Genomic DNA, 13,599 nt, shown 5'->3' on the forward strand with positions numbered 1-13,599 from the left:
GATAATATGCAGCAATGGAACGGGAGAAGTCAAACAAATTAAGTTAGCATCTAAATCAGGTTTGTACCACAACAATCCAGAGGCTACATTGGATACACTCTGGGCTTGTGCGTGCCTTGTCTGCGGGTTGGTGCATTTACATAACAGAGTGCAGAATTCACAGATGGACACAACTGTCCAAAGAAGGTCTTACAACAATCCACAGTCATTAAAGGAGCAGTATGTGCTTTATCATGTTACAAGCACTCAAATTGACATTGAACAGTGGAGGCATAGTATGTGTATTTGGGAATACAGATACGAGTGGGTGTGTGTGTCTGCGTATGTGTGTGTATGTTTGCAAGTATGTGTATCTTTGCATGTGTGTGTGTGTGTGTGTGTGTATGTGTATGTCTACGCAATACATGAGAATGTGTATAAGTGTATGCATAAATGTGTGTATTATCCTCTTTGTTATTATACTAGAACATGATGAATAAGTTCCCACACAATGAATATGCCACAAAAGGTCATCTCAACATAGTTGCTATCTGATGTAGATATGGACTTATTACTGGAATCATGTCAGTATTACATGCTGTCATGGCAGTTTCAGTGCATTTCAATGTAATGTTAGCATCATACCGCAAAGGACTGGACCTTGACATGTTTATGAAATTTCATCAAATGACATTGATGTGGTAAATTGTGTCCCATTTACACATCTGTCATTCTTTCATCTTTTCTCTCTCTTTCAAGCTCTTGATAAAATCAGAAAAACAAACTGTCATCTTAAGAGCATGAACTTGTACACCTCTGCATCACCAATAAAGACCTAATGCACTTCAACCCAATCAGTCTCAAAAGTATGGATACACATTAATCTGTATTGCTCCTTTTTCCTCTTTAGATGCTTCATGACCTTGAACTACTTTCGGAATGCATTCTCTAATACTTGGTACTGTAAACAACAGCACAGTCACTGGGTAAAAATAGGACACAAAATAGCCTGTAATGATGTGTAATAAATTCAAATAATTTGATAACCATACTCATTTGGAGGCATAAAAATGCCAAAACAAAGGGCAAAAATACTTCAAAAGCAAAAGAAACAGTAGCCAGGAATTACATTTATATTCCATTCATCATCTGCGCACTGCGCACAATGCTTAAGTGGCCTTAAATTGATATTGTCAGCTGAGAACCAAAAGGGCACTATCGCATTCTACGATTTGATCATAAACAGAGACAAAGCAATCAATTTTCACAAAACAATGAGCTTATCTAATCAAAAGTGGGTAAAATTATTGTTCCATATGTCAAGTAAAATAGCACCATGGTTTTGATTTTTAACATTTTGCTGAAAATGAAAATAATTCTAAACTTACACCAAGATGTAAAGGAGACTGAGCTCTACAATGTGATATCAATAATTCAATACCCCCCCAAAAAACAACAAAACAAAACACAACAAAATCAATAACAAAAACAGAAACAAAAACAACTAGAGAAGCACTCTGAGAGCGCAGACCTCCGCCAAGCATGCAGCTCATTTCCACCACTGATCTTGTTCTTCATAGAGATATCATTGATTTCCACCCATACGTACTTATAGCATTGTGTGCTGAAAGTTGCCTGATTTCCCAATATAGAAGTCTTTGTTACGTCATAAACCCTCAGCTGCACGGCGCGCCTCGCCCCAGCAGAAACTAGAGCACGCACATTAGTGCGCACAGGCAAACCTCAAATACGCGTAGCCTGAACTCCAAAGTTCATTGACCCTACCTGCCAAAATATCAAAAGTCCTTCATAAATTCCCCCAAAATTCTCGGATCACTACCAAAAGTTAAAGGACAAGTTCACCTTCATAAACATAAGGATTGAGAAAATACAACAATATTAGTAGAACACATCAGTGAAAGTTTGAGGAAAATTGGACAATCGATGCAAAAGTTATGAATTTTTTAAATTTTTGTGTTGGAACCGCTGGATGAGGAGACTACTACAGCTTGTGAGTCATATGCGTACAACAGTATAAAGAAAATATAAAAGAAAATTCAACATATTTTCACTTTCTTCGCATAATAAAAGAGCAATTGACTTGCCTCTTTCTAAAGGCAGGGGGAATAATATTACCCATAACATTTATCGGTAACGAGTCAGGGTAATGTGTACTTTTTTCAAAAGATGGAATTTTGTGAAATTCTCTTTATATTTTCCTTATATTGTTGTACGCATGTGACATCTAAGTTATTCATACACTGCAGTAGTCTTCTCATCCAGCGGGTACTGCAAAAAAACTTCAAAAATTCATAACTTTTGAACGGATTGTCTGATTTTCCTCAAACTTTCAATGTGTTCTACTAATATTGCTACATTCTCTCAATCCTTATGTTTATGAAGGTGAACTTGTCCTTTAATGGTTTGTTACTTGTGTCATTCTCAACCTTTCCTGCAAGTTTCATCCCAGTCCGTTAACTATCTTTTGAGTTAATTTACACACAGACAAACTAACTAACAAACGAACACACACACAAACCAACGGTAACGAAAACATAACCTCCTCCCTTGGCGGAGGTAAAAACTGCAATAATGCCTTCTGGTTCTCAGCCAACAAAATGTCAACTTGTACTGTGATCTGTTTAACATGGCTGCTATGGAAGCAGTAAATACTTTTAAGCCAGCAACCATGGGAACTGCCTCCCCCCCCCCCCCCCCCCCACTAAGCAATGAAAATAGATTGCCTTGTCTAGGGACACATCAGCCACAGACAGAAGACTTGAACCATCAACTGCAGATTAATGGTCCACTGTCTTACCCACTGAGCCACAACTAGTGGGCATTTCATGAAGCGTTTCATCTGATATTTTTTCTGACAAACTATTACAGGCTACTGACATCATTGCAACTGATTGGCTGAGAACAAATTCGTCAGAAAAAAAATATCTGACAAAACGCTTCATATAATGCTCTTCAAAGTCATACACACTAGTTACTTTCTTGGGTGAGGGGGGTGGGAGAAATATCTTCAGCTATTTACATATCACATGAGAAGGACAAATTGAACTACCCATCTTGAAAGAAACACGGAACATAGCACAGACAAATAGGAAAGTTTGTCCACACTCTGTACCCAGGGTAACAACCTTCTGCTCTACTAAACTGGAAGTATTTTGGCCACTACAACACCACCACTCAAGCATGAACTCTGTCGCATGCTTGAGGAGAGCAGGTGTTGCGCCTTGCCCGAGAGATCCACTTTAATTGTCGTAGTGGCACCTCGTACATTGGCATCGTAGACTAATGATTAATAGGTTCACAAGTGGTTCGGCGTATGTGTGTAGGGGTGGGGGTGGGGCAAATACAAAATACGAGTCTCAGGTGAAACGTGGGTAATGCAGTCATATTTTATGGTAGCAAAGCTGCAGGCAAGACCTAATCTCGCAGCTAGAATAGACATATTACTGCCATTATTGCACATCCAGGATATCTTGAAACCAGAAATGTTTGTGTGCATTTCAATTTCATGAATTTTGCAAGAGCTGAGATTCATGAAAGTAAAATGCACATGAAAGTTCCTGTCTACACTGCATGTATATGCATCGAGTGCCAGTGGAATTTCACAAAAATTTCATGCTGCCAAATATCGTGCTTTACAGTATGAATGTCACTATCAGTACAATTTCTGCATTCTGTATTATGTATCATGGGGGGGGGGGGGGGGCAGGGTGGGAGAGAAAAATTCATTACCGCTGAGAGACCTGCTGTAACTGCTACTTGTAAGTAGCTGTCAAAGAAAATGAGACACCATGACATTCTGAAGATGAAAGTGATAAATCTACTCAGTTATTCATGACATTCATTGTTTGCAAAGACTGCTGTCAAAGAATTTCAAGACTCCACACGCTTAGCATTCAGTGGATATGGCCCAAATACAGACTTTAGATGACTTGAAAAATGGGACAACCTACAGTAAATGCATGTAGTAAGTCACTTGCTGTCACTGTAGCTTGCTCTGACAGTGGAAACCCATGTCTGACAGCAAAATAAATAAAGAAAATGCCCAGTATTACAGAAACCCATGGATAATGTTACTGCATACAACACCGAACATGAAAAATTCATTTTGCAATTCCCTGGCCATTTGTGCAGGGCTACATTTAAAGCCCTAAACCACATCCAATTACACTACTGAATAAATGATAAACCTCTGCTGCCCTATCGTTTAGGATTCAATGCTATGAATTATGCATGGTGTGACATTACTAACCTGGTCTTTGGAAGGTAGAAAAAGAAGAAAAAAACACACACACACACACACACACACACACACACAAACACACACACATAAAATGATGTCTGAAGTGAGTGCACTGCATTTCTTAGAGCTTTACTCTTTTTTTCGCATTGGACATTTAGCTCCAAGCAGATCATCTGAACATCTGTTCAAAAGCCCGGCCAAGAAATCCCCGCCGTTTGCAAAACAATTTGTTGATGAGATTTGACAATGATCTATACTGCAAAGAGCCCTCTTGGGGTAGCAGCGCCATCTATTTCTGTTAACTTCCTACCGCTGAGAGCAGGGTTTAAATGCCATTCAGTTGCTGTCGGATTTCTTCCAGGCTGGGGGGGATTTGTGCATAAGTGGAACTTATAGGGCAATCTACATGGTAGATATTTTGGGTTGCCTATGTCACCATGATCCTGCGTATTTCTAGTTTTGTACAGGTAACGTCTATACATTTCTTGTCAAGGGAAAACAGAGAAAAATAAAAATGACATACAACAAAAGGACTTCACATTAATCTGATGAACTGAATTCCTTTCAAGAAGATTAAAAATCAAATTTTCTAATTTTTCTACTTCAAAGAAATAAAGTAAATGACATTATCATGAATTGTTAATATTACATGACCAATATAGCTTTTTTGTTTCAGGTTGGCCTACGTACACTAGAGTACAATATGGACATACTGGCATATAGACAATCTTTAGTATCATCTGTCCCATTCAGCTGAAACTAATAAAGATCTATCTCATCTTATTCTAGTTGACAATGAATGTTCATGGGCTAAAATCTTTGTTTTAAGCAAAGGCATCATGCATACATTCTATTACAGAATCACCGCAAAGCAATGTTTATGGCCGAGGAGGAATCGTATTGAAGACTTTCTGGTCAGATGTTACACTGTCACAAAACAAAACTGCCAAAAATAAAGAAAAGCCTTGAGTCGGGTGATGATCATCTGTATACAGGCATTGGGAATTGTCCTTTAAATAAGTGAACACGATGTATGTATCGCCCCTTGCATTACGCAGTGCCAGTTGGGGGCACTTGTCAGCATCATACGGGCTGAACAAATATCCACTACCATCAATCTCAGCCTAAACGAACAAGATGGACCAAAGAAGCTGCCACTGTGTTGTTTTGACGAGTTTTTCTCATTCTTCTTTCATTTTAAGAAACCCTCTTCCATTTCAAATGCTCTTATGATTCCCATAAAAAGCGTTCTGTCCAGGGATTCCTCTGGGTTTTTTTTTCTCAAATTGCTACCATACAATGTATGTTCCCATGACAAGCTTTCTTTTCTTGATTTTCCTCTTTGCATAAAACATAAAACTATATTTTCTAGGGTGTGGAATCTGAATCTTCTCTTGTATAAAAGAGAGCATAATGGAGCATTACATGCATCATAGGCTTCATGAAAATTTGTGCACATTTTGTGCATTTTGATCTTAGGACAAATATGAAAGCATGTAAAGTTTTTGCTGTTTTATTTAATGATATTTTATATTTTTTTATGTCAAGCTAAGTTCATCGTAGGGGTATATTTGTAGGGGCGGATCCAGGAATTCTGTAAAGGGGGGGGGGGCGCAACTAATATTTCTGGTGCCACTTCTGGGATTCATTTCATTTCTTTTGTTTTTAACAAAAAATAAAGGGGGGGGGGGCATGTGCCCATTGCGCCCCCCTCTGGATCCACCACTGATTTGTTATGTTATTTGTCATGCTCTTCACATTTGCTAGTCCTGTGGCATTTTTAGTGAAGTTGCTGCCATAATGTGGACCAGCTATACACCTTGTATCTCTAACCACAGTATATGCTGTCAGAGCTTTTAGTTAAGTGCTGTGACAGCGGTTAGCTGTTTGAAGTGCTCACTCAACTATGAACATCTGCAAAATTAAAAACTGGCAAAATTTATCTTGCCCAGACAAGAGCGAAAAATTAATCACATGAAAATTTCCACTTCTACAGTACATATAGTTTCGCCTGGACACCTAACAGATTTGGTGACTCTGCCTCCACATTGAGAAGTTATACTTCACCAATGATGATGGGGGGGGGGGCATTGTTCATACAAGCAGATCCCGATGTCCCCATATTGTTTTTAGCCATATATGTTATCAAGATAGGAATATAATGAGGGTTTTCTTTTTTCTCAAAGCATTAGAGCTTTTTATTTCTTTTTGACGAAGAGCACGACTACTGTGGATTTCTGATGATGTCCGAGACTTCCTTCAGACTTCAAGATAAGATTGAAATGAGAAACTGACATTTCACATCAAGGCCACAGAAAGTCACCAAGAATTAAATGGATGCTGAAAGGAGATTCAATTTACCCTCAGAAAGCATTAGCATTCCATGGTGATCTACAGCTTGTAGCCGTTTCCACAAGTTACAACCAAGAGTCTGCAGCTTACAGGGGGCATTAACCTTCTAACCTTCTAATTTTATTAAAAGCTGGGTCACTCTCACCTTTCGTGCACTACCCTTACGAACAACAACAAAAAAGTTATTCGGCAAAACATTTTACTTTTTCTTCTACACAGTCAAGCATCAAATCTGATTTTACATGATAACACAACCCATTCTGCATGCAAGTCGCATTCCTTTCTGAATGTAAATTTGCCAGCGAAAGTTCATCCATTTTACGTCCAAAAACATAATGGGGGCAGGCTCATATTGGGCGAGTTAGCGCGAGCGGGACTCATCAAACTGCCGAAAATGAGAGATGTCACGCCACCTTTGATTCCTCCGCTGCATGGCCGGAAACGCCACAGCTGTCTCTTTGGATTTGATTAGATAAAAATGGAGGGGGGCTGGGGTTGAGGGTAAAGGAAGGGGGCGGGGCGGGGAGGCCATGCAATGACGACTGACTGGTCTCCATGGGGTTTTATGTCTGCCTTGGGACCTATAATGCCATGCTTCTTTGGCGAACTCTAATGAGCCAGTACAAACCACCTATGTGTATGCACACTCATGGACGGCTGTGGAGCATGCACGGATGACTGGTGCTTGTTTCGTGTGTGTGCATAACTCACACGCACAGCGACTCCTCATCATTTTCTGCCATGAGAGCGGCATCGCAACCACAACATTCTTCCGTTCAAAATCCATCCTTTCACCACTGTTGTCACTAAATCAACTCACAGCTACAGAAGCCAATGCTCTCCAAGCTTCAAGGGGCATTCCACACAATTCATATAATGTTGCATTAGGTAGTTACATACAAAGATAGTGCAAATTCCAGATTTCTGGAATATATTGTGGTCGTTGAGCAAATAAACCAATACTCTGAAAAACCTAAAACATACTGTAAAACGAGGAATGTTCGCGTGCATTCTAATTTCGCGAATTTCGCGAGTGCCAAGATTCGCGAAATTAAAATGCACGCGAAAGTTCTTGTCTACACTGTATGCACTGAATGCCAGTGGCAGTTCGCGAAAATTTCATGCCGCAAACAAGGCCGTCGGCTCCAATTTGCGAAAAATTCATGCCGCGAATGTTTCATGTTTTACAGTAATACACTGAACAAGGATGATGACATAGGAGGCTCATACATTCCAGAAATGTAGCAATGTAATTCCAATACAATAGTTATGTTCAGACGGTGATCCGTAACTTCTAGGATAAGCTAACTCTCGTAGATAAGTATAAGGTGCCAAGTGTCTCATGGTCTCTTTTATCACGACATTACAATTCTGTCAACAAAATAACAATTTTGTTGACAAAATGAAATACTTTTTTGTCACGAAATTGTCACTTTGTTGACGACATTGACGTTGTCTCTGGTCAACGAACAAAACAATTTTGTGACGAAAGAGACCATGCGACACTTGGCGCCATTACTTAACTTCCAGCTTATCGTTAAAGTTGGTTTATCCTCAACGTTAAGGATCACAGTCTGAACGTAACTAATACCACTTGCTTGACAAGTTCACCAGTGTAGAATTTAAGCATGCTTTCTTATTTTGTTTTACTTCATTCAGTGCCCGATCACGCATTCTTACTGTATGTGAAGCTGTTATGGCATCATCCTTGTTCATTGTGATTTGTTTATGAATTTTGAAAACATTCTTATTCCTCATGCCAATCACTATAAATTCTGAAACTCTGTACCCAGTATAACCATCTTAAGAATACACATACACACAAACAGCTGTGGCGCTCACATTCTGTGTCTCCTCTTAAAGAATTATACAGAGACCACAGCATTTTTACGGGAGCATGGATCGGAAAGTCACAGGTTTGGTCAAAATGGACTAAGATCTTGGTCATATTTGAAATATGTAATGATATGAAACATTACAGATTATGCAACAAACAAGAAAGCAGTCATACTACATGACTATAATACCCTGCAAGATTTAAGCAATACTAGTAAAGTCATAATGCACCAATAAACATAATATGAGAAAAATACCATCTACAATCATGTACAATATGACAAAGCTACCTGGGTTCCTTTTTTTTTTTAGAATCTTCTGGTATGACATGCCACTATTATTGCTACACATCTACAGCTCCAGGGATGCCACCCCCCTTGTAAACAGCACTGCAGTATTCCCAGGGCTGAAAAAGGCATCTTTTTTTTTTTTTTTTTTTTGGGGGGGGGGGGGGGGGGGGGGGTTAAGTATTTTTACCTGTCTTGTAATAGGCATGTGTAGTCGTACAATTTGGATAAAGCAGTATTTCCATGAAACCTACAGTATCTACGTCTAAAACAACATTACAAAATACTGCCCAAAAAAAGAAAAAAAAGTGAGGGTTGGCATCTCTGCCAATCCTTGTGGAGCTCCTTTATTGCCTTTGGCAATGACTTTTCAACAAATCAGGAGCAGATATTGAACACCATAACCGCAACAAAAGATTGCAAGTACAGTTGAACCTCTCGTATCCGGACAAGTCGGGACCGGGGCTCATCCGGATAAGGGATTTGACCGGATACGGGAGACTCAATGCTTTATACATGTACATATACATACACATGTACTTATGTAGCTCATTGTAGTACCACATGTAGTAATGTGTATACTGCAACCTTTTCATTGTTACATTTGGGGATGTTTGGGGATGTTGAAATGTCTGGAGGTAAGCAATTTGGAAGGAAATTTGATGTAATGTATGTTAATCATGTTGGAAGTAATATGTAATTCATGTGTGTTTGGGTAGAGTTGTCAAGGAGTTGGGAATCCCCCTTTCCTCCCGTAATTATTAAAAAAAATCACGGCGAGATTGCGTCCGTATAATAGAGAGATCCGGATAAAGGGAGGCCAGATAAGAGAGGTTCAACTGTACATGTATTCATTATCAAAAGGGAAAACACGTGAGAAAGAGCAAACTTCATCTGACTCAAATGAGGAGGCTGTTTGCTGATGCCAGCACTCACCTTTCTCCAAATAATACTCCAGGTTTCTCCTCCTCGTGTCCAGCTGCTGGTCAGACAGCGTGAACGGCCACTTCCCCGGGAACTTCGGGAACTGGAAGTCGATGAACTCGCGCTTCAGCTTGGCGTGGACGTTGGCAAACTCGCTGTAGCGGTGTGAGCACAGCAATCTGCCCGCCATGTAGATGTTGTATACCTGGAGAGGAGAGAAAACCGAAATTAACATTTTCAACAAATTTTTAAACAAATTTTTAAACATTTTAACATCCTCCTATTTCTTTCTCTTCGTCTTCTTATTCTTCTACTTCTACTTCTTCATCTTTTCTTTCTTATCATCATCATCATCACCATTATTATTATGAACATCACCACAATCATCACCATCATCATCATCACCATCATGATTATCATCATCATCACCATTTTCATTATCATTTAATATTAATAGTAGTTAGCAGTATTACTATCATTAATATGGTACTGTGAAAAAAAAGTCCTTGAAGTACTGTAAACTCTTATGGCACAGGCAACACACTATTGACATTCGTTACAGCAACAAACTCAAACTTCACAAATATAGCCAGTTGTCTGAACTTTGTTTGTGCAAGTCATCATAGGTTCATGAATATCATCCTTTTCCACATATTTATAGGAGTCCATTATCAGCATTGCACATCCCAAATCTGGAATCAAAGTACTTGATTTTCACAACATATGTAGACCTCCCACAAAAGGAAACATTATCTTCATTTCTTTGATGATAAACAGAAAACCAGACATATAAAGACAGGAAAAGGAAGATAGAAGGAAATCATACATGTAACATCTGGATTTTACTAGAGATCTTGACTATCATTACAAATGTGATGATAAAGATTTTAACAGTTATCTTTTCTTCTGTTTCAATTTTCCAAGCCTCGTCTGTCCTATGCATTGTATTACAAAAAAAAATCTGCTCAATGCTTTACATTCTCACATACTATGCCACACAGGCATAAGCGAGCGACTTCGGTCCGACATAAATTTTTCCTACACTGCATTCAGCATCGGCTCTCTTCTCGCTGCGCTGCACCACGCAGCCTGACGACGTGTTGACCGAGAGTAGAAGTCACACAATCGAGGCATCAATCTCGCGACGTGATTGCCCACCGGACTTCTGGCTTGCGCTGAAATTTGAGTTCCCCTCCCAAACATTGTGGAGAATCAGACCAAACACAAACACCAAATAGCAGAAGAGCAGCAAACAGATGCAAAGAGGGGGAAAAGATGACGAGGAAGGGGGGGGGGGGGGCACAGCGAGAAGAAGGCGTAAGAAAAATTACACCATGATGCTCGCACCATCTTTGCTTTTCCCATGTGTAAAATGCTCCGGGCAGGCTTTTGTGTCCTCTTCCAAAAATGTCAAATTTGCAGAGTTTTTTTTCTTTCTTTTTCCCCCTTTGCATGTAGCTCTACCCAGACAGGTTTAGCCCAAAGCGTGCTGATTGCAGTAATGGAGTTAAGGTGCAAAGCTGAGGAAATGTATTCTCCCACTAGATATATTCCACTTCCACTTTCAAACTGCTATTGTGTCAAGCGTCAGTGATCAAAAAAAGAAAAAGAAAAAAGAAGCTTGATGTACTGTCGATTCACTACCCAGATTCGCCACAAGACTTTATAAAATTTACTGCGAAAAATGGAAGCCCGAGAGGAATTGAGTGACGCACGAAGGCGGCGAGGAAACAAGGATACTTTGTATTCTTCGACGAGTTTTCTCTGCAAGTCTTCCACATTTCATTCCCACTGTTGGAAGGGACAAATGTATGCACATCAAATACAGGATTGACATAAACTTAAACTTTAGATGTGACTTATACTATCCACAACAGAGTATTTGGGCTGTTGGGGGTCGAGGCATTGTTGTGCATGATGTTTGGATGGCAAATAGTCCAGATGATACCACCTGTTTTCAACTGAGTCTGACTTCAGCAATCATTAGGTCACACACACACACTCTCACATACATACACTCACTCAGACATACATCTTCACACATAAACAGCAACAGTGGATTATCTCAAGACTACTGCACGTTTTGTACAGAGAAAATATTGTGTTTTTTTTTTTTTTAGTTCTAAACATAACATTTTTTTGGTCTGTGATTTAGCAACCAGAAATCAAGTCATTGTGACTAGGCTATTGTTAGACTGCAATAATTTGGTGTGATGGATGTATGTTGTTCTTACTGATTTCATGTCAAATAAATGAATTTTAGTGAAAATTCATGCACAGGTCAACGGGAGAATTGTGATAGGATGACATCGTCATTTTCTCCTAATTTGCATAATGTGGTTTCTTCTGATGTCACTATTCACATGAAAAAATGGAAAACTTTATAATTTCATAACCTTCTTATTTTGTCTGATTTTGATAAATGTCTACTATTCTATTCATGCGATTCATTAGCTGACAGGTCGAATCCCAAACGATGTAGAATCACACTTCAACAACAGCCCCCAACAAAGATTTGTTTGAAAAAAAGATACTATCCAGAGGGGGGAAGGCTTAGATTTGAGTTTCTTCAATACGTCTCCCTCTATAAATGAAAATTTGTTAAGATCACAACTGCTGATCTGTAAATTAACAAACATGTCGGAAAAAAGGAATCAGTGGGACTCGAACCTGTCATCTACTGCTTTCCGGGCAGTGACACTACCACCAGGCTGTCCCTGGTTGCTGGCAGTGACACGATGAACATGGAACAAATACCCAAGCTCAGAAATTCCGACATTGTTTGTTAATTTACAGACCAGCAGTTGCGATCTTCATAAATTTTCATTTGTAGAGGGAGACAAACTGAAGAAACCCAAACCTGAAAGATTTGTTTCTCACCACGTATTTCTCGCCATTGCTGGTCACGTGCTGGTAGTCCGGTATCGTGATGGGAACCGGGCGCTTGTCGCTGTAGTCGCAGTATGAGTAGCCCGAGGACTCGTCGCTCAGGTCCCGCTTGTCCTCGCGAAAGTTTGGCACGGAGATGACGGTGAGTGTGAGTTCGTTGCCTCCCTGCTTGATGAGGTCCACCACAAACTTGTGTGTTGCTCCTTCTACATCAACCTCATTCCTGGAAATAACAAATTGAAAGAAAAAATAAACAAGAAAATATGAGTGGAAATCATGAGATGTACCACTTGATGTCACATACATAACTATAAGTGTGTGTTTAAAACAAACATGCATGAATATGCAGTCAAACCTGTCTATAGCGGCCACTTAAAGGGAGAGGAAAAAAGTGGGCATTACAGACAGGTGGCTGCTATAGACAGGTTCTTTACCATGCTTTTTCTCTTAGAGGGAATTGTTTAAGTGGTTGTATATGGCTGGTGGCCGCTATAGACATGGGATTGCTAAGACAGGTTTGACTGTATTGTGCAACTGTGACTTCACATCATTCATCTATAGGATTATTCAAAATCAACATTGGATAAACTCGCCCTCCTACAAATTATCTATTTCCCATACATACACCATCATTCTACCACTGCGAGACTAGAAAACTATTCAACATGACAATTTCGTTCACAAATTATCAATACATACACACATGACTATTATTTTTTTTTTCATTTTACAAGTCATGTAGCTCTCATGTTTGGAGCTTAGTGACAGATTGCTGAAAATCTCATTGAGTGGAGGTACTCACTGATATCTCATATATCATATTTGTTATTTTTTCCCCCGTTGCACTGTTTTTTCCTGTATTCCATTTTATTTTTCTACCGTTTGATGCCTGGGAATAAAGTGATGAATAAAACAAAAATAATTTCTCCTTTATCATTCATGGTATTGATACAAATCCTCCACACTACAGGCATACCACTTTGGAAGGGATTACTTCTGCTGTTTAGAGAAAGTGAAGATTTGGTGGGGGAGGGGGGGGGATGGATAATGCATATTATACATTTGTTTTCA

The 13,599-nt window shown here is 39.4% G+C and overlaps 1 protein-coding gene across 1 annotated transcript in view; it reads right to left on the reverse strand.

The window, feature by feature from the left end:
* Positions 1 to 13,599, reverse strand: part of LOC139721054 (sorting nexin-27-like) — a 119,874-nt gene that overhangs the window by 40,431 nt on the left and 65,844 nt on the right. The window contains exons 2-3 of the mRNA XM_071632384.1: positions 12,520 to 12,751; positions 9,652 to 9,844 (exon numbers count right to left, since the gene is read on the reverse strand). Coding sequence (XP_071488485.1) covers positions 9,652 to 9,844; positions 12,520 to 12,751 — 425 coding nt within the window. The remainder of the gene's footprint in view (positions 1 to 9,651; positions 9,845 to 12,519; positions 12,752 to 13,599) is intronic.

The sequence above is a fragment of the Diadema antillarum genome, unplaced genomic scaffold (genome assembly GCF_040938485.1).
Source record: "Diadema antillarum isolate AM-2024a unplaced genomic scaffold, OU_Dant_1.0 scf00000137, whole genome shotgun sequence".
Lineage (NCBI taxonomy): Eukaryota > Metazoa > Echinodermata > Echinoidea > Diadematoida > Diadematidae > Diadema > Diadema antillarum.